This window comes from Amblyomma mixtum, chromosome 2 (assembly GCF_055824585.1).
Source record: "Amblyomma mixtum isolate Tamu chromosome 2, ASM5582458v1, whole genome shotgun sequence".
Classification (NCBI taxonomy): domain Eukaryota; kingdom Metazoa; phylum Arthropoda; class Arachnida; order Ixodida; family Ixodidae; genus Amblyomma; species Amblyomma mixtum.
The window spans coordinates 108,285,695-108,313,240 of record NC_143013.1 but is presented as its reverse complement, the minus strand read 5'-3'; the positions used below and the strand labels follow the sequence as shown (position 1 = coordinate 108,313,240).

Here is a 27,546-nt window from a genome sequence, read left to right as displayed (position 1 = left end):
CGTCTTCTCGTGCCTTGCAGTTTTCTTATCAGTAATACGTAATTTTACACAAGTGTTCGCTAATTGTTAAAAAGAAAGCATTAGTGATTTGTGGCGTTTACAACAGATGGTGCCACCCATCCACTACATGGCGAGTGCTGTGTTCGTAACTCATTCAGGTAGACCTCAGTACAGCCGACGCATTACTAGCAAGCTGCGACATTCAGTGCAGCAGTAGTTTGCCTAAAATAAAAATTTCGGCAGCCAGAATCAAGCGGATTGAGCCTGCGCTCGCTCTAACCACTGCACCAAGTCCGCCTCTTGAATTCAAGAGTTACGGCTTTCCCTCGTAATTTGGATGCTTGGGAGAGCAATATGGCGGATCTGCGCGCAACTCTGGGAACCTCTGCATCAAGTGTAGCCCCTTGTAGAGTTAGTGGGAGGCTTTACAATAACTGCAGCCCCTTCTAGAGTTAGTGGGAGCCTTTACAGTAACTGTAGCCCCTTGTAGAGTTAGTGGGAGCCTTTACAGTAACTGTAGCCCCTTGTAGAGTTAGTGGGAGCCTTTACAGTAACTGTAGCCCCTTGTAGAGTTAGTGGGAGCCTTTACAATAACTGTAGCCCCTTGTAGAGTTAGTGGGAGCCTTTACAATAACTGTAGCCCCTTGTAGAGTTAGTGGGAGCCTTTACAGTAACTGTAGCCCCTTGTAGAGTTAGTGGGAGCCTTTACAATAACTGTAGCCCCTTGTAGAGTTAGTGGGAGCCTTTACAATAACTGTAGCCCCTTGTAGAGTTAGTGGGAGCCTTTACAGTAACTGTAGCCCCTTGTAGAGTTAGTGGGAGCCTTTACAATAACTGTAGCCCCTTGTAGAGTTAGTGGGAGCCTTTACAATAACTGTAGCCCCTTGTAGAGTTAGTGGGAGCCTTTACAATAACTGTAGCCCCTTGTAGAGTTAGTGGGAGCCTTTACAGTAACTGTAGCCCCTTGTAGAGTTAGTGGGAGCCTTTACAGTAACTGTAGCCCCTTGTAGAGTTAGTGGGAGCCTTTACAGTAACTGTAGCCCCTTGTAGAGTTAGTGGGAGCCTTTACAATAACTGTAGCCCCTTGTAGAGTTAGTGGGAGCCTTTACAGTAACTGTAGCCCCTTGTAGAGTTAGTGGGAGCCTTTACAGTAACTGTAGCCCCTTGTAGAGTTAGTGGGAGCCTTTACAGTAACTGTAGCCCCTTGTAGAGTTAGTGGGAGCCTTTACAGTAACTGTAGCCCCTCGTAGAGTTAGTGGGAGGCTTTACAATAACTGTAGCCCTTTGTAGAGTTAGTGGGAGCCTTTAAGAAAAACTGTAGCCCCTTGCAGAGTTAGTGAGCAGATTAGAGCTGTGGCAGTCCTTACTCACAGGCTGTGCCTGCTCGTCATGCAGGTGCTCCACTGGGAGACGACCCTGCAGATTCCCAAGCAGGCCCAGCTGTCGCCTGAGAGCACGGACTTGATCCTGCGGCTCTGCTGCGGGGCCGAACAGCGGCTGGGCCGGAATGGTGCCGACGAGATCAAGGCGCACCCCTTCTTCGCCTCCATCGACTTTGAGGGCGGCCTGCGCAACAAGCCGGCCCCTTACATTCCCAACATCCGCTACCCGGCCGACACGTCCAACTTTGATTCCGTGGACGACACTGCGCTCGACAAGCCTCCCCCCACCGCCCCGGAGCCCAACGGACGGCATCCGGAGCACGCATTCTTCGAGTTCACTTTCCGGAGGTTTTTCGACGACGGCGGGCAGGCGTACCCGGTTCGGGCTGGTACAGGAGCCGCCCTGGGGGTCACGGGGTCGCAGAGCAACGAGGACGGTCTCGATGGACAGGGGTCGCCAGTTTACGTGTGACCATGGCCCTGCTTTTTCCTGATGAGCGTTCTGGTCGGGAGCACAGTTGTCGGAAGCCCCGATGTGCATCTATTGGTGGCCCTCTCTGAGTGGTGTCGTCCGAGAGGTTGACGGCCGCAGCTGGATGTGGGAGCCGCAGCAAACTGGCCATGCCTGAAGCTGGTTCCTCTGGGAAGGAGCACTGGTCTCCCCTTGTGCATGGTTGGTCATCACTGCAGGCCTATATCTGAAAAGCAGCCCTTCTGAGACCGGGGCTGCCACTGTTTGCCTCACCATAAGCACTGCTGGTCCATGGCAGAAACTGGAGCATGCAGAGGGTCTTGTCTCTTGCAAGCACAGTTGGCAAACACTCCAGGCCTACTATCCCTGCCTAGTGTGCATCTGCAGTGTCTGCTGGGGCCTAGCAATCGCCGTGAAGGCTCAAGAGCTTGAGAAGCTGAGCTACGCATCCGGAAATGTGCCCGCTGAGAGCAGTGAATTATCCATCACTTGTATCTGCTGAAAGCATTGGCCTTTGTGTCTGGCAGCAGTTTGGGTCTATGCATTTGCTGCTCGCATGCCTTCCCAATGGGCACTGAACCTCTCTTGGACGTCCTGCGGACATCCTGAACGTCCGTGGGACGTCCAGGGAACTTTCAATGCCCATTGGGTTGTGGCTGGGAATGCCGAGGCTGTCATCGTTCTCGGTCTTCTGGGGCCCGCATTCAACTTTGTCTTCGTGGGACAAGCGGCTGTGCTGTACCTCAAGTTGTGGCATGTGAGAACTCACTTCCCGATGGCCGTCATTTCCTGCCACGTCTTCCGCTGAAGCCGTCAGAAGATCGACGTGCCCCAAGCAGCAGTTGTCTTCAACGAGGGCAATGCCAGCATTGCGTGGTGTTGCCAGCGCTGCACAATCAAAAACGTGTGCAAAAATAGTTGATATGCCGGCACATGCCACTTTCTTTGCCTGTTGTTGGCACCAAGAACAAAAGAAGAAGAAGAAAAAAGTGAGACGACTTTTCTTCAAGACCAACTCTCAGAGAGGCTGTGCTCCCATTGCCGACAGTCCGCCTGGATCTGAGGAGCCCGTCGTACTGACTGCACCGTGCCATTCACCGTGGCACAGTTGCTTCACTACTCCGTGTGTGTGTGTTTTTTTTTCTCTTGCTTTGGCGACAAAGCGAAGCCAAGTCCCGGTCCTTTACTAGGAGAAAAAGAAGAAAAAAGAAAACTGTGTTCCAATTTCGCGAGAAGGTGTACATGCCCTCCTGCCGTCACCCATCCTCCCTTCTCCGCCCTCCCCCGTCTGTCTGACCTGTCTCGAGGGGAAGGCGGCCTGCCGTGGTGCCGGGAGATGTGTTGCTGGACTGTGATACGTACCGAGGCGGTTCGCGGCGAGGAAAGCCGTCACCTGCACGTGGCGTGGCGGGAGGACACGTTTTTTTTTTTATCCCGGCGCGCGCGCGCGTGCGTCCAGCGGCGGTGGACAACACAAAAAGGCAGGAGAGAAGGACGTGCCGCTCGCTGGCCGCCAGCGCCATTGTTGCTTGTTGTTCTATAATGCTATTATTATTATTATATTATTATTATTATTATTACCTCTTGTATAATAGCTTCCACCAGCTACCTCTCCTCTTGAGGAGTTCATGCCCTCTGTGTTATTTATTTGATCTGCAAGGATTTTTGGAGAAGTCTGTGAGTGCCTGTTCTCCTCTCTCTCTTTACACCTGTCAGTTCCTGCCTCTTTTTCCGGCCGTGTCTTCCGTGCGTTTCTCTCTTCCTCTCTGTAATTTGCCGAGTACGTTTGGTTTTGGTGTGTTCCACCTTTCGTTCCACCTTTATCTCGTTGCTCTCTTTGATGGCGAAAGGGGTAGAGCGTGAGGCGCGGTCTTCTGGATGCCGTTTCCGCAGAATTGGTGTGGTGAGAACCGCGCAACTAGCGCACCGCGGTAGCTTGCGTACGTAGTTGTACAGTTAAACCTCGATGCAACGAACTTCAGCGTAACGAAATCCTCGATGTAACGAATTATTCCAGTTTTCATAACTTCGCGTCCATTGAACACCGTGTATTTTTAGCCTCAATGTTATTACGAAGTAGACTTTGGCGTATGCTCATACCTTGCTGCCTTCGTAGCCTTGCAGCTGGTGAAGAAAGGGGAGAAGTAAAGGAGCAATTTAATCGAAAATAAAGCCTTTTCCTGTGAGTTACCTGCAGCGTGTTTTTGGCGGTTTCTTAGCATGCAAGGAGATGAATTTTGGTGTTGCAAATTTCAGTATTATGAAGTAAACTGCTGATTTCACGGACTTCATTGAATCGAGGTTTAACTGTTATGAGGTGCGGGCAAATAATATTTTTTTTGGGAGGGGGGTTTACAATTCTTGCAACAGTTCAACTTCTGCACTAGTACGCAACTTTGAAAAAGTGTGTTAAAGGCAGGTTCAGTAGGCGTGCCTTTCTAGGCTTGTTTCTATTCCTGTATTGTTGCAAGACTTGTTCGTTCATGTGCCTTCATCATCATGTGCCTTCGTGTACAACTGTTATATGCCATTTCTAATGGCAAACCTTGTTGCATGACCCTAACATCTTTGTACTCACAGTGTTCAAAGCGGTGGCCGAAACAGTTTCCTAATTTTATTCTGAGCTTAGTGATCTGCGAAGTTGCAATTTCTAGTGAAGAAGACTTCGGTTGGTTCTAACAAGCGAGGCTTAAGCTTGAAGAGTAATTGCGGCTTGAAAGCTGACTAGGTTCATCCAGTTACCTTAAATAGTGCCTTTCATTAGGGAAAAGTTAGTGCTTTGCTGCCATAGTGTTTTTTCTCACTCTGACAGATGAAATGCCTGTCGTAAATTAGGCTGCAGGGAATTGTCAGGTGTCACATTTAGCACCAGGGTAGTAAGTCATCGAGAAACCAGAATTTGAGACGATTATTTTTCTGTTGCTGCAAACAGTTGATGAAGGAGATTGCCTGGACAAGTATTGATAACCCTCTTTGAGCATGGAGTTGGGCTATATGGCCTTGATCATTCGAAGATGTTAGCACTAAAAATGGGACAGTTATAGAGAAACAAGACAAACGCTTGTCTAGACTAGCTCCAACTTATTCCGTTTGTTTGTGCTAAGCAATTACTCCAGAATATCATGATAAACTCTGTTTTTAAGGTTTTGCTGCATGCGTGGCCTTGGAGGAATCTTAGGGAGTGGCACACTGTAAAGGTTTTCATTTGAAATCAGTGTAGACTGTGCCTTATCTGCATCGTTGCCTGCTCAGGAAACTCAATTTTTATGAGCCTTATTGGACTTGGTTCTCTTTTCCCACTCATTTATTGACGCATACGCTGTACAGGAAAGAAGAGCCCAGTTCAGCTCGTAATGCTGGCAGTTGTTGCAAGTTGCGTGATGGCCACCCGGTGGCATGATTCTCTCCAGCAGTGCCTGCGTGAGCCACTCCTTGAGCCTTTTCACCAAAATGCCCTTTCCATAGGCTGTGCGACAATCCTTGTGAGTTCAGTTTCCCCTGGTGCGAGAAAGCGACTTGAGGGATGCACACACAGGATGTCCTGCGTGTGGACCTGTGCCTTGCGTCACACAAAGGTCGTAAGGCACAGGCGTCACACAAAGTGTGACGCAGTGCCTTGCGTGACGTAGTGTAGGCAGTGCCTTTTGAGGGGAAAAAGGATGAAATAGTTGTTAACCTCCCTCCTGCCTTTGTTTGTGCAGTGAGGATTCAAGTTTGTGCATGTTAGCATGCAGACAGTGCTGCCAGCTTTTTTCTTCTGTCTCTACCGAGTGACCTGTTCACATTGCAGCTGAAAGCAGCTGTGGGCAGGAGCAGGTGCAGTTTCTGCATCTTCGACATTTTCCGCTGTTTCGTAGTGCTCTTCTGTCAGAATGCACGAAGTTACTGTAATAGAAGCAAGCTGGAAGTGTGCGCAAGCTGTAACGAGGTCTTAGTTTTGCTCTCCTGGTGAAATAGGGATTCATTTGGGGGGGGGGGGGAAGGGGGGGGGAACCTTTGTATGCTAGGTAGGAGCTAGGACTATTCCTTACTGGTAGTGACGGTGCGTAGATGTTGCCCTGCTTCAAAGGGACTCTGAGGGCAGTTTCGTCCAACCTTTCATCACAATGTAGTTAGACACTTTGGCTCTGTTGACATTTGTTTTGCAGCAAAAGACATTTGACATTTTCCGCTGTTTCGTAGTGCTCTTCTGTCAGAATGCACGAAGTTACTGTAATAGAAGCAAGCTGGAAGTGTGCGCAAGCTGTAACGAGGTCTTAGTTTTGCTCTCCTGGTGAAATAGGGATTCATTTGGGGGGGGGGGGGGGGGGAGGGGGTGGGGGGAACCTTTGTATGCTAGGTAGGAGCTAGGACTATTCCTTACTGGTAGTGACGGTGCGTAGATGTTGCCCTGCTTCAAAGGGACTCTGAGGGCAGTTTCGTCCAACCTTTCATCACAATGTAGTTAGACACTTTGGCTCTGTTGACATTTGTTTTGCAGCAAAAGACATTTGACATTTTCCGCTGTTTCGTAGTGCTCTTCTGTCAGAATGCACGAAGTTACTGTAATAGAAGCAAGCTGGAAGTGTGCGCAAGCCGTAACGAGGTCTTAGTTTTGCTCTCCTGGTGAAATAGGGATTCATTTAGGGGGGGGGGGGGGAAGGGGGGGGAACCTTTGTATGCTAGGTAGGAGCTAGGACTATTCCTTACTTGTAGTGACGGTGCGTAGATGTTGCCCTGCTTCAAAGGGACTCTGAGGGCAGTTTCGTCCAACCTTTCATCACAATGTAGTTCTGTTGACATTTGTTTTGCAGCAAAAGAAATTTGACATTTTCCGCTGTTTCGTAGTGCTCTTCTGTCAGAATGCACGAAGTTACTGTAATAGAAGCAAGCTGGAAGTGTGCGCAAGCCGTAACGAGGTCTTAGTTTTGCTCTCCTGGTGAAATAGGGATTCATTTGGGGGGGGGGGGGGGGGGGGGAAGGGGGGGGAACCTTTGTATGCTAGGTAGGAGCTAGGACTATTCCTTACTTGTAGTGACGGTGCGTAGATGTTGCCCTGCTTCAAAGGGACTCTGAGGGCAGTTTCGTCCAACCTTTCATCACAATGTAGTTCTGTTGACATTTCTTTTGCAGCAAAAGACATTTGACATTTTCCGCTGTTTCGTAGTGCTCTTCTGTCAGAATGCACGAAGTTACTGTAATAGAAGCAAGCTGGAAGTGTGCGCAAGCCGTAACGAGGTCTTAGTTTTGCTCTCCTGGTGAAATAGGGATTCATTTGGGGGGGGGGGGGGAAGGGGGGGGGAACCTTTGTATGCTAGGTAGGAGCTAGGACTATTCCTTACTTGTAGTGACGGTGCGTAGATGTTGCCCTGCTTCAAAGGGACTCTGAGGGCAGTTTCGTCCAACCTTTCATCACAATGTAGTTCTGTTGACATTTGTTTTGCAGCAAGACATTTGACATTTTCCGCTGTTTCGTAGTGCTCTTCTGTCAGAATGCACGAAGTTACTGTAATAGAAGCAAGCTGGAAGTGTGTGCAAGCTGTAACGAGGTCTTAGTTTTGCTCTCCTGGTGAAATAGGGATTCATTTGGGGGGGGGGGGGGGGGGGGGGAAGGGGGGGACCTTTGTATGCTAGGTAGGAGCTAGGACTATTCCTTACTGGTAGTGACGGTGCGTAGATGTTGCCCTGCTTCAAAGGGACTCTGAGGGCAGTTTCGTCCAACCTTTCATCACAATGTAGTTAGACACTTTGGCTCTGTTGACATTTGTTTTGCAGCAAAAGACATTTGACATTTTCCGCTGTTTCGTAGTGCTCTTCTGTCAGAATGCACGAAGTTACTGTAATAGAAGCAAGCTGGAAGTGTGCGCAAGCCGTAACGAGGTCTTAGTTTTGCTCTCCTGGTGAAATAGGGATTCATTTGGGGGGGGGGGGGAAGGGGGGGGAACCTTTGTATGCTAGGTAGGAGCTAGGACTATTCCTTACTTGTAGTGACGGTGCGTAGATGTTGCCCTGCTTCAAAGGGACTCTGAGGGCAGTTTTGTCCAACCTTTCATCACAATGTAGTTCTGTTGACATTTGTTTTGCAGCAAAAGACATTTGACATTTTCCGCTGTTTCGTAGTGCTCTTCTGTCAGAATGCACGAAGTTACTGTAATAGAAGCAAGCTGGAAGTGTGCGCAAGCCGTAACGAGGTCTTAGTTTTGCTCTCCTGGTGAAATAGGGATTCATTTGGGGGGGGGGGGGGGGGAACCTTTGTATGCTAGGTAGGAGCTAGGACTATTCCTTACTTGTAGTGACGGTGCGTAGATGTTGCCCTGCTTCAAAGGGACTCTGAGGGCAGTTTCGTCCAACCTTTCATCACAATGTAGTTCTGTTGACATTTGTTTTGCAGCAAAAGACATTTGACATTTTCCGCTGTTTCGTAGTGCTCTTCTGTCAGAATGCACGAAGTTACTGTAATAGAAGCAAGCTGGAAGTGTGTGCAAGCTGTAACGAGGTCTTAGTTTTGCTCTCCTGGTGAAATAGGGATTCATTTGGGGGGGGGGCAGGGGGGGACCTTTGTATGCTAGGTAGGAGCTAGGACTATTCCTTACTGGTAGTGACGGTGCGTAGATGTTGCCCTGCTTCAAAGGGACTCTGAGGGCAGTTTCGTCCAACCTTTCATCACAATGTAGTTAGACACTTTGGCTCTGTTGACATTTGTTTTGCAGCAAAAGACATTTGACATTTTCCGCTGTTTCGTAGTGCTCTTCTGTCAGAATGCACAAAGTTACTGTAATAGAAGCAAGCTGGAAGTGTACGCAAGCCGTAACGAGGTCTTAGTTTTTGCTCTCCTGGTGAAATAGGGATTCATTTGGGGGGGGGGGGGGGGGGGAAGGGGGGGGAACCTTTGTATGCTAGGTAGGAGCTAGGACTATTCCTTACTTGTAGTGACGGTGCGTAGATGTTGCCCTGCTTCAAAGGGACTCTGAGGGCAGTTTCGTCCAACCTTTCATCACAATGTAGTTCTGTTGACATTTGTTTTGCAGCAAAAGACATTTGACATTTTCCGCTGTTTCGTAGTGCTCTTCTGTCAGAATGCACGAAGTTACTGTAATAGAAGCAAGCTGGAAGTGTGCGCAAGCCGTAACGAGGTCTTAGTTTTGCTCTCCTGGTGAAATAGGGATTCATTTGGGGGGGGGGGGGGGAAGGGGGGGGGGGAACCTTTGTATGCTAGGTAGGAGCTAGGACTATTCCTTACTTGTAGTGACGGTGCGTAGATGTTGCCCTGCTTCAAAGGGACTCTGAGGGCAGTTTCGTCCAACCTTTCATCACAATGTAGTTCTGTTGACATTTGTTTTGCAGCAAAAGACATTTGACATTTTCCGCTGTTTCGTAGTGCTCTTCTGTCAGAATGCACGAAGTTACTGTAATAGAAGCAAGCTGGAAGTGTGTGCAAGCTGTAACGAGGTCTTAGTTTTGCTCTCCTGGTGAAATAGGGATTCATTTGGGGGGGGGGGGGGGGGAAGGGGGGGGACCTTTGTATGCTAGGTAGGAGCTAGGACTATTCCTTACTGGTAGTGACGGTGCGTAGATGTTGCCCTGCTTCAAAGGGACTCTGAGGGCAGTTTCGTCCAACCTTTCATCACAATGTAGTTAGACACTTTGGCTCTGTTGACATTTGTTTTGCAGCAAAAGACATTTGACATTTTCCGCTGTTTCGTAGTGCTCTTCTGTCAGAATGCACGAAATTACTGTAATAGAAGCAAGCTGGAAGTGTGCGCAAGCCGTAACGAGGTCTTAGTTTTGCTCTCCTGGTGAAATAGGGATTCATTTGGGGGGGGGGGGGAAGGGGGGGGAACCTTTGTATGCTAGGTAGGAGCTAGGACTATTCCTTACTGGTAGTGACGGTGCGTAGATGTTGCCCTGCTTCAAAGGGACTCTGAGGGCAGTTTCGTCCAACCTTTCATCACAATGTAGTTAGACACTTTGGCTCTGTTGACATTTGTTTTGCAGCAAAAGACATTTATGGCTGAGAAATTGGGAGTTGGAAATGGAACTTTTTTTTCCTGGCTGGTGATTCGAACTCCTGGTACTAATGATGATGCCTGTGCTATAACGGACTCCGTGATTGCTGGCTATGGCAGTGGGGGCTAGCCTCTGAGATGTGTGTAAAACACACACGCATGCACACACACGTGCGCGCACACACACAAAAGTTATCTACATTATCACAGTTTGCTAGTGAAAAGGCTGGCGGTTGGGATATGCCTATTTCATTTCCTGGCATTTTTTTAGCTGATGAAAGCTACTTTTCCAGTGAAATTAGCTGCTTTGCATCTTTGTCATTCAAACATGGTACTTTCTGTATTCATTCAGGCCAGCTCCTCACTGACTGTCAAGGGCTTCAGACACCCCGCAGAAATTCTAAGTTCATCGCTGCAGATGGTCTTTTTCTACCCGTGTCACCTTGCTGCTTGCAGAGTAGGCTGTGAGGACATAGAGTTGCATTTGCACAAGGAACTGTTTGTTTTTTGTTTGAACCAGAAATGCATCCAACAAATTGTGAATTGGTTGCTGGCTGTGTTGAACCTGCTGTGCTCCTGTGCCTGTGTTGGGTTACAAATGTATTCTTACGTGCCATATGGGGAACTGCAGTACATTAGGTTGGTGTAGCACAGCGCTTGATGTCTTGTAAATGCAGGCGTGGAATGGGAGGGGGGGGGGGGGGGGGGGGGCTGTATGTTTCGAAATGCAAGGGCAGTGTTTTTAGCACTCTCTCTAGGGTCACGAACAGTGTTAATATATTTCTGAAGCGTTTTGATTTAATAGCGCTTTATGTTTTCACCGCTTGTGTGCCTGTTTGCAGAGCTTGCTTTAGGTAACGCACTTGCCTCCACTGGTGCTTTGTGAGCATTCAGCACTTGAAAAACCGAACAAAGCTTGGTTGCACCTGTCTATGTAGTGAAATTGTTGATGCCTGAATTGTGCGGTACTTACGAAACGCTGCAGTGTAGGACAGATTTTCAGGTATGTTGGTAGGAAGGATCGCTACGGTGGGTGATGAGTGAGTACACTTTAGAAGAAACCCTTGATCACTCATGTGTTTTTCTGCTACTTAATATTCACCTAATGGAATGAAAGAGAAGAAGGCCGTTGGAGCAACTGTTGTTCACGTTAACTCCATTTTGGCCTCACAGACTGACGCATGTTTACCTGGTGAATTACAGCATTTCTTCTCTATCCGTCCCTCGTCTTGAAAACTTGCGCTCTGGTGTCTGCCGTTGGTTTCCATGGCCCGCTGACAGCATGTAATGTGCAACTGCTCGATGAGATACCGCAGTTCTATTTTGAAAATTCCGCATGGTTTGTGCTAGCGTCGGTCGTCTTGTCCGTCTGTGATGGTGCAAAGGCCTTCTTTTCCTGGTCCATGAACATTATTTGTAAATGTGAAACAAGAACAAGTCTTGTTTTTCAAACAAAGTGATAAACGCTTACCATGCCAGCATTCATTAAAATGACCTTTTAGAGGTGTCGCTTAGGCACTGGGATGAAAATTCATGGCTCAAGTTTTGTAACACAAATTGCTCCTGGAAGTCCTGCTTCATTGGAGTGGATATTTTTATAACGCAACTTCTTTGCAGCCAATTGTGCCTTAAATTGCTTAAAGGGCTACTGAAGCGGTTTTAGAATTCGATGAATTTAAGGTTGTCGAATGTGCGAAACGTGCAGGTAAAGCCTGCAAAATCGTTTTGCTCCAGCATTTGAAATGGTGGCGTAATCACCGAATAAAGTCGTCGTCGGCGTTCATGCTTCTCTGAAGTGCACAGCGATGAGCAGAGGCCCCGATAATGACGTCACGTATGACGACAGTACGTTTCCAGCGAAGAAACGGTTATTCCATGAAAGAAAATCGATGCCATCGAAGGTGAAGCTCACGATGCATTGTTTGGTGCCATCTGACGACACAGCAGCATGCAGGCATAAGCAGCGGACATCTAAAATTTCGGCAACAATGACGTCACTGCCGAGTTTCCCCGCACTCCTCCAACGTAGTGAGGAGAAGCCTAAACATCGTCGCGGTTTTAATCGATGATTATGACACCATTTTAAATGCTAGTGCGAAAATACTTCTCGTGCTTTATCTAGATGCTTGATAGATTCGAATTCTACAATAACCTCGAATTCTCAAAAAACCGTTTCAGCTTCCCTTTAACACACCGGGGGGGGGGGACAAGTGTCTTTAAGCTTTGGCCTATCGTATCGGTAGCCTCAGATAAAGTGCCTTGGCGATGCAGTCTGGTTTTTCTGCTTGTGCCCACGGAACGTGGTTTACAGAAAAGACAGAACACTGCTTTGTTCTTAGTTGCAACATATGTAGCTGTAGATACTCATTCAGTTGAAATTTCAGTCATTGTGTTTTGGCATGTAAATATAGAAACACAGTGTCAAACCATCATGTGTTCTGAGAATTTGTATCTTATTGGCGATAGTGCCAGCGAATCTAAGTGTTGCTTTCTTTGGGATGATGTTAAAACTTTTTCGTTGCGCGATGTTTCATGGGCTGCATGTACGGGCAACAGAACACATTAGTGAACGACTGTTAATTTTTTCTAGTTAAAAAGTGTGCAAGTCATGTCAGTCCTGTTTACAACATCCACAGACTGCGACATATTACTACGTTAAAATACACACAAAGGACAGAGAGCAGAAACACACTGGACAGACACTAGACTTCAATTCGCAACATCTTTACAACTTGTTACGCCATTTTAGCATTGCTGGAAAGGTGGCATTTGTGACTTGCTGCTGCTCATGTTTACGGGAACCTTGTTTGCACAAGGGGTGATTTGTTGGCTGTGAAGGTTACAGTGTCACAAAAATGCACTGGGTATCACTCTAGGCATATGAGAAAGAATCCGAACAGCTAAAGACAACTTTTGTGCTGATGACTTGGGCAGGGTGAAGACCTCTGCACTGTTTTGTAATTTGCACGAGGGGCGACGCTGATGAGGCTTTGTCGTTTTGTCGAAAGATGACAAAGCTGACTAGTTTTTGTACTGATTTATGGGACATATGTATACATACCTGTGGATGCTTGAAAATGCCTGCTTTGTGATCGCATAGGGGGTGGCGTTCCATTGCGGTACTACTGCAGATGTGATTTTGGTTACGATTTGCCTCTACGGCTCAAGCCCTACTTCTGTCCGAGAGAAACGAAGTACCGTGAGAAGCGCCTCGCTGTTCTTCCGCCTTTCCTTGTCTTTTTTTTTGCTGTAACTCTCTTTGTTTCTTGATTTGTTCTGTGCCGTGTGTACATATTGTAAATTTTTGGTTGGACATAAGACTGTTGTTCCCTGTTCTCCTTGTAGCTTCTCGTTTTATATATATAGGCGTCTTGTTTCGTGTATTTGTTTTTTTGGGGGCAACACGAGTTTTTTTTTTTTTCTCCAATTTTGTTTTCCTCTCTAGGATGGTGTACATAGGAAGGCGGGCTTTTAGTCAAAACAAAGAAGCCTTGTACAGTTTTCAGCCTCGCGTTATTCTGAGGATTAGCTTGTGTTCGGGCTAGTTGGTTGACCAATGGGAGCATCCGCGGGCATTGCATAGTTACGACAGACGCAGATTAAGAACGGGCAAAAAAGGGACGAGCAACAGGGTTAAGCGCACCCCGCTTAAGTGTCGCTTGTCCTTTTTTGTCCCTTCATAATTTGTGTCTGCCATAACTACGCAGAGCGCTCGCAAATGCTTCCATGCTGAGGATGTCTCATAAAGGCTTTTGTTTTTGTTTCTCTCTCTCTCTCTTTCATGTCTTCTTCAGACTCTAATCTTCTTTCTGACACTTTTCTTGAAGTGCTTTGCATTTCTTTTGTTTTCACAAGACACTGTCTCTCTCCCTTCCTTGTTTCTTTTTGCTCTGAAGCCTTTATTTTCTTCTGCTCTTGTGTTGCCTTGGCACAGAAATAACAATAAAACAAAAACTCTTCCACAAACCTGTGGCCCGTTTGTTCCTTTATCATCGTTGCACCGATGCACGATTCGCGATGGCGAACGACGGCCGTTGCGTTCACTGGATGGCTCGCTCGACTAGTTCGTATCGTGAACAGTCAAGAACCCCAGGTTTTTGTTAGAGGTGGTGCCCATTGGTCAGCTCGAGAGTGCCAGAAGCTAAAATGGTTCTCCCATGGGCAGGCAGAAGCAATGAGCTCTCTCTTGTTACCACCATTTAACTCGCCTTATGTGTAAAAATTCATAATTTGTATATTGGGCTTTTTCTAGCTTCCGTGGCGACCATCGCCCGTGCAGACAATTCAACCCATTCCCTGACTAATATAAGGCCCGATGCCATTATCAGTGTTTTTGGGGTTGCCATAAGTTATTCTGCCCATGTCCAATGGTTCTTTTGTTCTCGCTCTAAGATCTGCTCTAGTTACAGCATCTGATGTTGGCCAAAGACCTGACTCTGAATGTGCTGTGAAGCAAAACCTTGAGTAGCGCGGCATACTGTTGCTAGCACCAGTTCGGCGAAGAGCAGATGTAACTCTAGTTATGTGGATAGTTAGTTCATAAACACCTTATTAGCAACATTACTGTCGAAAACTGAGGGTTCCACTTTTTAGAAACGTGGGCAGTCTGTGGCAGTCCCATTTGGCAAGACATGGTGACACACTCCGGAACGAGGCGGCGAAATGCCCCCCAAAGGAGGCCTTCCAGTCAATGGCGTCGACTGATTTCCTTGACGTTGTGGTTAATGCACTGTCGCGCTACCGTGACAAGAGATTAACCACGGATAAATTGCGCATGACAGGAAATTGCGAATTAACGACGACATCACGAAAATCTGGAGGGCCTCCTTTGAGGAGGCGAAGTTGCTGCTTCGTTCCTTAGTTGTATCCGGCTATAGCTGCCAAAAATTTAGCTCCCTAAGTGCCTTACCGCAGCAGTCGCAGCTAACACGATTAAAGAGCTTCAGTGAAACACTTGCACTGTGTAGGGCAATACAATTGGCGCTAGTGCACGAACTGAGCCGCCGCGGTGGCTCAGTGGCCATGGTGCTCGGCTGCTGGCCCGAAAGACGTGGGTTCGATCCCGGCCGCGGCGGCTGAATTTCTTTGGAGGAGAAATTCGAGGCCCGTGTACTATGCGATGTCAGTGCACGTTGAAGAACCCCAGTGGTCGAAATTTCCGGAGCCCTCCACTACGGCGTCTCTCATAGCCTTAGTCGCTTTGGGACGTTAAACCCCATAAACAAAACCAAACCGAACCGAACTGAATCGAAAGGTGCGCACGTATCATCCGGGCGCCTCGCTTGCATGATCTATGCTACTGAACTGCACTCCGTCTACTCTTTCAGCGCAGACGCAATGAACTTGCCTTGATTTTCATCGTAACAAATTTAAGGTGGAGAGCTCCAGAACAGGAGGCTACGCATACACGAAAAATGCTTCAAAGTCGGTCAAAGCGAAACGCACGTACCGTCTTTGCCACTGATTCCACTAGGCGGTTGGATGCTGCATTCCCGCTTTCCGAAGAGGGCACTAGTGAGTCCACCGGAAGTTGGACGGCATGTCCAAAAGTCTGGTGTGTATTTCAGTGTATTTCAATGCACAAAGTCGCGTCTTTCGTCCTGTCGTTCTCAGTTTTTTTGCGTTGTTCTTGTGTGATGGACACAGTCGTCCCGAAAATACTCTCTAAATCTTTATCGGGAGGAAGGGGCACCCGCCCCTTGAATCCGCTACTCACACGAAGGAAAGTGGAGCGTTGACTCGGTTGACTGGCTTCATGACCGGTCTGGTGTGAGACAGGGATTTTCAATGACTAGGGACGTCCCGAGCCCTGAACCCGGATGTAGCCTGCGCTCATGCCTAGAATAGCTCTGCGCTACTGGCCATCCTTGACCGACTCGTGCAACGCTCCAAGCTTCCTTATTTATGGCCACGCGTGCGCGTCGGTGCCATGCTGTCCACTAGCATCAACTAGGGACACAAGGAGAGCACTACGCAACACCAACACGATTATATAAAAATTATTTGCAATGCATTTCAACTCTGAATTCTAGTCCACAACAACCGCTCTGTGCACCACCCGTTTCCGTGGTGTAGTGGTTATCACGTGCGCCTCACACGCGCAAGGTCCCCGGTTCGATCCCGGGCGGAAACATTTTTTTTTTTTTTTCTATTTCAGTCTTCGCTTTCTGGTCCGCAAGGAAGGCGGGGCAAAGCGGCGTCCATGATCATGCCAGCTGTGAGCCTGTGACTGTCATGACTGCTCGCCACTCTGTGTTGGTGCCGCACGTGCGCTTGTTTATCCGGCCTCTGTTCCTTCCCGACCTCGAACGCCGAGAAATATTTTTTTTTTAAATTCATTTATTTCGAACATACTGCTAGCCTTTTTCGAGGCTGTTGCAGGAATGGGGACAGGTTGGTTTTTCTCTTTTAGGTACGTCACACACACACGAAAAATTCTATAAGCTTAATTGGCGCCACCATAAAGGACGAAAACATAGAAGCAGCACAGGACACTCGGTCGCTGGATGTCAACTAGTTCTTTACTGCAGGAAGAGACACATATAACGAAACAAAACGGTGAGGCGGTAACAGATGAAAAGCAACGGGTGGCTAGCGCAAGTGTGCATCGCGAAGACAGGCATCCAAACATTTCTTTGCGTGATAAACCCGGAGAAGGAGTGATTGTATACACCAACACCGATCTGTGACGTAAGCAAGATGCGGGGGCGTTGCTGTCGCCGGCTGCAATGACTGGGGCACTGGCGGGGCAACTAGGGGGCATAGAGTTTATTACCTAGGGGCCAAGCTGACATTACCGTCTATGCGAGATTCTTAAAGGGTGCTTCACCCACCATGCAAGGGAATGCCGGGAAGACAGCGTATCGTACTGGGCTTGGTTAGTGTAGACTCTAAACATGACTACAACAGCAGAAATGCAAATTTCCACAAATTGTATGTTTCAAGATTGCGTTGTTTTACAATCAGTATGTCCGGCAATAAAATATGCTTACTGCACATTTCATTAAATGAGCAGGAAGGCAGATAGGCGTAAACGCGAGCGGAGAATACGCCCATGGCGAGAGAGGGGTTTCTGTAATTGAAGGCAAGCTGGGGAGGAGGAAAATACTCTCTAACCCCATACATTGGCCGTCAACAGCCATAGAGTGAATACAACCATAGAGTTAATACAAGAGTTAATACAAGATGGCGACTTACATATATGCGTGGACCGCTTTGCTAGCTCAGCTTTACCCCCCTGTCTGCAAGAGTACGCTCAATTGACTTAATACATTAAGTGAAATTATCGACCAGCGTGAGGCAAACAGAGCACGCAAGATGTCGCTTCAGCTTCATCGTTTACAGACTCTTCCTCCATGGTCGTACTGTCAACTCATAGACAATCGCTCCTCTGCTTCGACGCCGATATCAGCCGACCATCTTCCTTCAGGGTGCATAATATACACCGATGCATCACACACAGCACTGCAGGGAGTTACTGCAGTTTACAGTCCCTCCCATCCTCATCTTAACTCCCGCGCTACATTAAGCGCGGATACTTGCTCCGCCTTGCCTTGGAGCTTCAGGCGATACACAATGCCATTGCTTCCCTTCCACTCGTACCCACTTTCGATATTGTTCACATTTACACCGACTCCCCTGCCGCCCTCAAGCAGCTCAAGGCTGTCCGGCGCACATTCGAAGTTACACAATCCATTCACCAACTTTGCACAAAATACCCCTGTCCTGTGCGTATACATTGGATTAGCGGGCATGCCCAGGATCCGCATAATATTCATGTGGATGCAATGACACACCTTGACACATCCGATATCCCGCCACCTTCCCCTCTTCCCTCAGATCCGTCCCTGTCCCATGTTTCCGAGAAACAGGCTTTGCGTCAGCGAACACGCGCTCGAATTCCTCCGTGTTCGTACCCTCTCCCCCTGAGTCTCACTCAGGAGGAGGAGGTATCTGTGCGCCAGATTCGGGCAGGAGCGGCTCTGACTCCTTCTGTGCGTCATCGGTGGCGTGACAAACGTTTCGAAGTGACTGACAAGTGTCCCCATTGTGGTGCTGCGCCCGACCAGTGTGACGAAAAACACTTGCTGTGGACTTGCCCGGCTACAGCTTCCGTGAGACGACGCTTCCTAAGAAAGGTAGGCCTGCCATGGGACGTTGCAGACGACTATCGCAAGTGGACTCATTATAATCGCTTTATCGCGAACTTTTGCCGCTTTTTAAGCAAGGATTGTTTGCACTCCTTTTTATGACTTTCTTTCCCTTTTCATTATGCCTAATGGTAAACAGCTCGAATAAAAAAAAAAGAAACAGCCATCCCTATGGAGGAAGGAAACATTCTTTCCTCCATGGATGGCCATCCCGTTTCCGCCGGTCCATTGTTGCCAGCCTCGATTGAGTGGGCTGCGCGGTCGCGCTGTTCATGCATTGCAGAGTAGCCTTCTTCGCCAGACTTTTGCCGTTTTAAAGGTTTGAATCAGCCCCGCCACGGTGGCTCAGTGGTTACGGCGCTCGGCTGCTGACCCGAAAGACGCGGGTTCGATCCCGACCGCGGCGGCTGAATTTCAATGGAGGCGAAATTCTAAAGGCCCGTGTGCTGTGCGATGTCAGTGCACTTTAAAGAACACCAGGTGGTCGAAATTTCCGGAGCCCTTCACTACGGCGTCCCTCATAGCCCCAGTTGCTTTGGGACGTTAAACCCCAATAAATCAAATCAAAGGTTTGCATCATTTATGGATGCCGTTCACTGTTGCGTAGTCGTTGGTACAGCACTGCGTGATCGTGGACTGCACAAATAATAAAAAGAAATCGGAAGCAGATCGCCGAGAATGCGTTCGGGAAGATCCAAAGACATTCCAATGCGGCTGCGACATGTTTTTGTTACACCGTTTTCGCACCGACCTGGACTTAAATCGCAAATAGACGTCTTGCGCAAACGGGGAAGTCTTAGTACCAATTGCAAACTCTCGGATATGTTGAACAGATTTTGTGGATGGTATAGGCGCACGGGAGGAAGTCCGTTAACGATGCTGAACCTGGTATACAAGCCCAGGACAAGTGTTTTTTTTTTTCTATTTCTATCGCGTCGTGCGTTGTTTAACAAGGTGTCTTCGTTACCGTGAAATTACCGAGACCGTGTCGTAATAGGGATGGTAAATGTACTATCAGCGTCAAATGAAATGCGAACAAAACACCTGAAACGCGAGCGCAAAAAATCAAGCATATTAGAGGCTGGAGGTGAAATACAGGCGTGGCTATTAACATTTCAGAAGAGCGGTCTTTTCGGCTTCGATGGGAAAATCAACTGTTCATGTATTTTGCCTCCCTAGTATAATATCTGCGAGTTGTGCTGTTCGCGTTTCAATTGGCTTGTTCGTGTTTCAATTGACGCTGATAGTACCTCTGTTTTATGAGTGCGGTGCCGCATCAAGCCTTGAACGCATTGTCTGCAAACGCGAACTCGTTTTGTATGTTGCAACATGTAGGAATATGGGCACAACATGTAGGAATATGGGCACAACATGGGCACTGCAAATTTCTGGCCCCTCCTTGACATAATCCACCATTTCGCCGATTTCTAACGGATGTGTGTATGATATGCGCCATCTGGAAAAAAAAAGTAATTAAAGAAATAGGATCGTGCACTGAATATATAGCAATAACTGTCACGACAAGACAACACACGCAGCTTCTCGGCACTAGTGATCGTTCCCACAGGACACTCAAACGTTCCTAACCTGCAGTACCCAATCGCAATGCTCGATTCTCACCAACGTCCTTTATATGGGAGACTTCCTGCGGCTGTAGCTCAGCGCGCGATCACAGACTTCGATCAGGATGAGATGCAAAAGTGCCTGTCAGCGCACATTGAGTAGACCGAGATGGACCAGGCAAATCAGGAGCCGAATGCCGAGGCATAGCCGAGGAGGTACTGCAAACCCGGCCCTTAGTTTTCTGTACTTAGAACTAAAATGTTAATAAACTCAGGTAAAAGGCACAACGTATGATTTTACTTCCACCGGAACAGGACAGCAAACCGCAAAAACTGCGGTAAACGATACGCATGTGACTTGACCTGCTTAACTTCGAACTCTTTCATGCGATATGAAAGAATTAAACGATATGAAAATTCTAAGTCGTGACAGGCACCATCGAGAGAGACGCACTGCGCGATGATCGGTGCGCGATGCAGGTGTAGGCCTACTGCGTTGAGCCGTAGTACGCCAGCATCACGTGATCAGTATATCTGCGCGTGCGGCTCCTTCGCCGTACATTTGTGTGCACAGTTGCAATTACAGTTACCATTCATAACTGGAAATATGGGCTCTGCAATAGATAACACATAATAGGTCGTCTCGGGAGCAAGCCCTTCAGCGTCGCTCAGGCCGCTATGCGGCTTACAACCGCTTCCGCCGTGTAGGTAATGTGGTTCGTTGGCTGACTTGAACAAAACAAGCCGTATTCTTAGTTCAGGAACACCGCAAAACACCAAGCTGCCGGGCAGCGTTTACGAGCACCACCTCCGAAAAAATGGCGCTAGTCTTCCCGAGAAATCATTTACACTTCTTGCATAGTTTGATAGTTCCCTTTAGCCTCCCTTCAAGTTTCTGTTTTTGTAACGTAGTTGCATAGGTAAAACCATTTGGCGATGCGTTGGCTTAGCTTGGCGCTATCGAAGTCTCGCTAGTTTCGCAGGGTGAAACGGCGCAAGACGATAACACAAAGCAACTTCTGTTGGCCAGAAGGCTGCCGTCACAAAGCCTTCGTTCTAGCGTACTCATTACACAAGACACTGCTGTCATGCTCTGGAGTGTTGTCGATCACGTGGTCATGAGAAGAGGGGTGAAGCAAACCGAAAAGGGTGCTAGTCACGAAATCGCCGACGCGCGCTCACTTTTACAGCGACATCATTCCTCCAAGAGCTGCTTTCACCCCAAAGTACATGCGGGCCAAGAGATACACGGTTGCACGTTGAGTAGGGTTACGTGTCCTGTTGGTCTTGGACCGCTCGGCCATCCTGACATGCGCAACATCCAACACCCACTATGGCAACGTCAGGGAGGCCCTCCAGACACTGCCTTCCCTGCTACCCAGTGCTACCAGCACCTTCATACCGCATACTCCGTAGAATACAGCTAAACATGCAGGTATTACACAGCCCTTCCCGGTCCTACCTACATCACCTCCGAGCTACCCCAGCCTGCCCTAACTACCCTACACCTTCCGGAAACCTAGAGTATTGCCTCTACTCATGCCCAATCGCCAAACAATCCGCCCGCTTTCCTTACCCGTGCCTGCCTGACCTCGGACTAGTTTGATTTATGGTTTATGGGTGTTCAACGTCCCAAAGCGACTCAGGCTATGAGGGACGCCGCAATGAAGGGCTTCGAAAATTTCGACCTTCTGGGTTTCTTCAACGTGCACTGAAATCGCACATTACACTGGCTTCTAGCATCCCGCCTCTATCGAAATGCGACAGCCCTGGCGGGGATCGAACCCGCGTCTTTCGGGTCAGCAGCCGAGCGCCTTAACCACTGAACCACCGCGGCGGCGGACCAGTTTGAGGATCAAATGGCTCTAGTGGAACAAGCTCGTTCCATCCTTGGCGACTAAAATCAAGTTGACAAATAATGTACTGTCTCTCTTATTCTGTGGGTGTACGTACAGTCTTTGTCAAAAGTAACCAGGCTGCATGGTTTGCTTCTAGCTCGTACAGTGGAGCCCTTACAGCTTCCCTGAAGCTGAAATGGTCGTTAAAGGTAAGGATTGGGGGTCTTCTTACCTTGCAACCACTTTTGACCTTTAGGAAAGTCACAAGGGCTCCACTACAGAAGCTAGAAGCAAACCATGCGGCCTGGTTACTTTTGACAAAGACTGGCCGTCTGGCGGGTGTTAGATGTGAGTATTGAAGGCTATTACAACGAACATCGATGGCACAATGAACGCCAGGTGTGTTGTAGTCGGTATACGTACACAGTGGCAGGTAAGCCCGTTGGCATGCGACAGATGCAATCAAGGTTGCGTGGCGCTGTAACAAAACATCTGCTATAACAAAGAAATAGCGGTCCCTTTCGACTGGGTTATCTCGATGTTCAACTCTACACCCTGGTAGATAAAGATACGAGTATACCAAATAAATTTCATGCAGAAGATTAATCTCCGCGATGCACGGATTAGCAAGGGAGCATCGCAAGTTGCAACATTTCTAACCGTAAGAAGAATGCGTTGCCTTTTATTAAACACCAATTTTAGATTTGCCTCCTCGCTTGATTCAGAGAAAACAGTGAGGACACTTTGTTTTTTAACTAAATTAGAGCAAAATGGGAAATACGCGCAGAAGCAAACTCGTAGGTATAATGGTGGTAGTGACAACTTTATTTTGAAGCAAAAAAAAAAAATAAGAGAAGGTCCTCAAGGTGAACTCGTAGGAAGCCAGACGTCGAAGCTTCCGCAAACGCCGGCTGTTTGACCCTGGCTCAACAGCTACTATGTGCAAGGAGCTTGAACCCGACGAAGCTGACATAGCCGCTGCTCGGTCTCAGTCGCAAATCATGGCAGAAGCTCAAACAAAACTCGAAGCTGATTGTCCTGCACGTAGCCGTCTGATGAGGTTTTCGAAGGAAGGCGATATGGAAGTAGTAAATGCGTGTTGTACGTGTCCCTCCTGCGGTCTTTGAGAAGATGAATTTGGACCATCGGTGGTACGGGCAGCGTTCGGGCACCGACTTTCTTTAAGTTAAAGACTAGCATGCTTATCATTTGTTTCAGCGGCCACTACACAACGTCCTCCATGTCGCAAGAGAGTGGACGCAGCTCTAAACTGTCATTCCTACTGCAAATCAGCACACCGGAGGACATACAGTAGTCACAGAGGTATGCCTGCTTGCTCCTGTACGCAGCCACGTCTTCCAACCAAGCTCTTTGTTTTACTCTTTTTACGCCCTTTACGATCAACTCGCACACAGATGCTTGTAGTTCACGTGACTTGGGCACTACTTTGTTTACACGGCCCATTGCACTGTTAGTTCCTACAACTTGTTCTAGTTCCTTCGGAGCCTCCCGCAGTCGTTCAACCGCTATCACCACTGTCCTCGTCACTGTCCTCGTCACTGTCCTCACCACTGTCCCCTTTTGACAGGCTATCCTTGAGCAGTACTTCTAACGCATCTATGCTTTTGGAAATGCTTTTGAGAGTTAGCCTGCTCGCATTGAAACGCTGTTTCGTGTCTCGACTGAATGCGGCTATTTCATCCGAGCATTTTTTCAGACAGTCGCGTTGTTCAGCCGTTCCTTGAGCCACATTCAGCCCCACTGTGTCGTTCACGCTACTGATGCCTTCCGAGAGTTCTCTTAGCGCTTCTCGGCAGCTGTTCACACCGTGACTGATTTCGTTCAGTCGGTCGCTATTGGCGCCACTTGCAGAGAGCACCCTCTCCAGAAGTGCCTTCAGCTGTCCGCCCTGTTCTTCCAAGACTCGCTGGAAGGATGTCAGAATTGCACTCTCGTCCTGGCGGCGTGACTCCCTTTCGCGTTCGGACGCTGGAGGCGCCGGTGTATCGCCACACCACGACCTCAAGTGCGCGCACACGTCGCTGCAGAGAACTGTGTTCGAACACTTTGGACAGCAGATGGAGTGCTGCCGACATTCTTGCTGGAAGTGATGCACGATTTGGGATGCAGGAAGCACTGCCCCACAGCCGCTTTCTTCGTTCCAGCACCTCACCTGCGAGAGTAAACAAAAGCATTTCCAGAGCCATTGTGATTACGAATCAGGAACTTGGCTGTCGTGACGGTCTTTTAATATTATGCATCTATACTGTAACCGACACAAAGGTCGACAGATGCCTTTTTAACAGTTCATGTGCAGCACTGGTTCGTTTAACTCCTCATAGCACAGACCGTTTTTCCAGGGTGCACGCCGCAACATTAGGATCCATTCAGTTTCACTGCGAGATCTGTTTATGAGAAACGTTCCGCCGCCGAGGTACAGTCTTTGTCAAACGTAACCAGGCTCCATGGTTTGCTTCTCATTTGTATAACAGAGCCCTCATGGCTTCCCTAAAGACCAAAAAGTTCTCTGAAGGTGAGAACAGGGGTTCTCCTTACCATACAGAGATTTAGAGCTTGAGGGCTGACATAACTTTAATATACGACTATGAAGAAAAACGTGCAGCCTGGTTACTTCTGACAAAGACTGTACGCTTCGGTCTGCTTTACGATAACATGTTCATAACCAGCACGGGATTGGGGCTTTGTTCGCCGTTTTCGGGAGGGAGACGTGCCGAACAGTTATCACGTGACCACCCTTTGGACGCATCAGAAGCATCGCGCTTTGCGGAGCCTTCGTTGTCGTCGGTTTGTACGTGCGGTCGAAAGACTCCGTCAAAAACTTGGAAAGAGAAAGGTGGAATGGGAGGGCACGCAAATTGTGAAGAAAGTGACTCTGAAGAGTACCATGGGGCATCAGTTTAAAATATATTTCAATGATTACGCTGGACCTAGCTGAATTTCGGTATTAGCAGCACAATCGTAAACTTAATTCTCTTTTAAGGCGAAAGCCTTTAATGCCTCATACTGTCGTTAGCAGACGCGTCGGCAGCCGTGTCGACAGACGCGTCGGCAGGAGTGTCGACAGACGCGTCGGCAGCCGTGTCGACAGACGCGTCGGCAGATTCGTCCGCCTTTCGGCGTCACTGCTTAAAAGGCTCAAGGTTCCAGCGTGAATAAAGGCGCATCTAGTGAATGGATGGGCTTCATAAATAAAATAAAAGGAGTAAAGTCAAGAAAAAGAAAATAAAAAATAAGAAAATAAACAAAAATGGTTTGGTTTGGTTTATGGGGTTTAACGTCCCAAAGCGACTAAGGCTATGAGAGACGCCGTAGTGGAGGGCTCGGGAAATTTCGACCACCGGGGGTTCATTAACGTGCACTGACATCGCACAGTGCACGGGCCTCTAGAATTTCTCCTCCAAAGAAATTCCAGCCGCCGCGGCCGGGATCGAACCCGCGTCTTTCGGGTCAGCAGCCGAGCACCGTAACCACTGAGCCACCGCGGCGTAGCATTCGTTTTCAATGCTGATTAGACAGACTTATCAGCGTACCTCGCACTTCGATGTTGCGGCTCGAACGGCAAACAGAGCGAACAAATTGACGTCAAGCTCGTGGCAGTACCGGCCAGCCTTGTCATCGAATCTCTTATCACGCACTTACGTCAACCGCGCAGCTACCTCTTTTCTGATCAGCCCCTCTCTCCCTCAAACGGTGAGCATTAGACCCCACTTCAATGCCGATCCGCCTCTTAATATGCGCCCAGCTTACTCGTGGGGCTCGAAACCAGACATTAATCCTGAGTGCAACTCAGTGAGGTATACTACACAGACAGCTGTGAGAGCCGACCTGTTTTAGATTCGGCCTGTTCGCTGCAATAAATACATATTCAAAAGAAAATAATCAACCGCGCCGTTTCAGCGCGGTTCGGGTGTCCACCGAGATATGTCAGAGAGTTACTGCGTCATTTCCTTTTTTCAAAACCAATTTTCAATCTTCAATTTCCGTTTTTGTCTGCACAGGAAACACAGGAGACCACAAGGCTCTGGTCAACTTTTTCTTGCAGGCGTACTTTAACCCATGCGGTGTCTGTACGCAAAGACAACCTCAGTAGATTCCAAGCTTTGATGCGTACGTAAGTACGCGTATGCTACTAGATTAACTTGCAAGCCTCGAAGCATTTATTTATACCTTTCGAGGCATTTCTTTGAAACCACTTTGAGCATCGCTTACACTTTATAGACAGCTGCATGGAGGTATATCCGGCTGACGACAAACATTCAGTCAAGAATACTGGAATACGTTGCAGTCGTTATTTCCGAAGAGGCTGCGTTCAGAACGCAGGGTTCACTTTTGAAGAACCTGTTTATTCCTCGTTCAGTTTCCACTACTGAGCGGACATATTCGCGGCATTTTTTATTTAACCTCGAATCGGCACTGCACGCCCACCTAACCACAACTTTCAGTTTGTTGAACGACGCTCTGACCATAAGGTCTCTACGACCTGTAGAAACCTTGAGAAGCAAATAATTTGAAAACAATTTGCGCTGTATTCTACGCGACATAAGCAACTCAGTCCATAATGCGCCAACTCATAAACCGCGTGAAGTAGAATTAGATGCCCAAACTCCTTTCCGCCTTACCTCTCTCCTGAGCAGCTCCTCGGCAGGGAACTTCTTCAGGTAGACGTCATCCTCCTCCAACTGGTGGCCATCGAGCGGGCAGATGAGGGCTCCGTCCTGCGCGCACTGCTGGTAGCATGACTCGCACAGTGTGTGCGTGCAAGGAAGCAGCGCAGTTTTATTGCGCACAAGTCCACAGGCAGCGCACACCCTGTACGAAGGAATAGGCTTCACGAACCTCAGCGGCCTCCAGTCGAGTTCTACGGAGAACCCGACCAGGGTGTATTTCTGATGCTCACTTCCAGGAGGCATCGGTAAACGTGTACCCTAAATGCGCGGCGATCTGCACGAATTGGCCTTTCCGCTCCTCGAGAGCGCATTCTTATCGCTTATTTTTGTCTTTTTGTTTCCGCTATCGCCAACACTAGCATTGCGCCGTTATCTTCTGCCTCTTGAACGTTCGTCTCCATATACAGGGATGCACGCGGCGGCAGTAAACCGTTGTGCGGCGTCGGCGAGTTTCTTTTGGAGCGATTCGTACGGAGGGCAAAACGCTTGTCTAGAACACATTCTGGGCGTGTTTTGGGTTGAACACGCGATGTCTAGCGATAACATTTGGTTAAAAAATTCTCCGTCAACACTGCCTCAGTGTTCGACTTACGAGCGTTAGCTACGAGAGCTTCGAGTGTTTACATCGGTGTACACAGCAAACATGGAAAAGGCGAAATCCAAACATCCTCTGGTGTTTTGTTTCCGCAAATATTCCTTCTAAGTAAGCGAGGGCGTGGGCATCGAGGCAACCTTCTTCTATGAAACATGCAGCGCCATCTACCTCATGGATTTGGTACTATTATTGGCATTTACAGCCACCTTAGCTATATTTGGTACATTTCCTCGTTATATCAGTTAATGAGATTTATAAACGTATGCATCACAAGACGACGAATAGTTTGTCACAATTCGGAACCCCCTGCGACAAACGGTTCGGCCGTAATGGCCGTCTGAAGGTCCTCTGCACGCTTTGGGGGCGGAAAGGTCGTCGTTGCGAATCCCGCAGAAACTTTGAACTTCATCTGAATTGGTAATTTTATCCTCAGGAATATGCCAAGTCATTTCAGTACACTTGGAACATTCTGTGTCAAACGGGTGGCATCCAAATTTTATGCAATTGGTGGCCTCGGAATGGGGGGGGGGGGGGGGGGGGGGGGGGGGGGGGGGGGGGGGTGTCCACTTCGATGGCCGTTATACTGGCACATATATAACGGATCTAAGGTATACGAATTAAATGAGGCGCTACGCGCCCACTGTTGCTATGTGATATAGTGTTGTCACGTGGTTGTTGTTTTTTTCAATATGACTTTCGCGGTGGCTCAGTGGTAAGGCGCTCGTCTACCGAGCCGGAGTACCCGGGTTCGAACCCGAACACGGCGGCCGCGTTTCGATGGAGGCAAAACGCAAGAGGCGCCCGTGTGCTGTGCGATGTCGGTGCACGTTAAAGATCCCCAGGTGGTCGAAATTATTCCGGAGACCTCCACTAC

At 48.4% G+C, this 27,546-nt stretch overlaps 1 protein-coding gene, 1 non-coding gene and 1 pseudogene across 6 annotated transcripts in view; 2 read left to right on the top strand and 1 right to left on the bottom strand.

Moving 5' to 3' along the window:
* The window catches only part of wts (serine/threonine-protein kinase warts), a 95,580-nt gene extending 89,417 nt beyond the window's left edge, over positions 1-6,163 (top strand). For all 4 annotated transcript variants that reach the window (XM_089572366.1, XM_089572364.1, XM_089572365.1 and 1 more), the window contains one exon: positions 1,396-6,163. In XM_089572366.1, coding sequence (XP_089428492.1) covers positions 1,396-1,854 — 459 coding nt within the window. In that variant the 3' untranslated portion in view covers positions 1,855-6,163. The remainder of the gene's footprint in view (positions 1-1,395) is intronic.
* A 9,736-nt stretch (positions 6,164-15,899) lies between these two features.
* Positions 15,900-15,972, top strand: TRNAV-CAC (transfer RNA valine (anticodon CAC)). Its single transcript has one exon. It is a non-coding gene; the product is annotated as a tRNA-Val (tRNA).
* Positions 15,973-22,191: 6,219 nt separating this feature from the next.
* Positions 22,192-26,736, bottom strand: LOC149360511 (uncharacterized; annotated as a pseudogene). Its single transcript, XR_016288330.1, has 2 exons — positions 26,030-26,736; positions 22,192-23,562 (listed from the first exon to the last, which is right to left on the bottom strand). The product of XR_016288330.1 is annotated as an uncharacterized LOC149360511 (transcript).
* Positions 26,737-27,546: the final 810 nt, after the last annotated feature.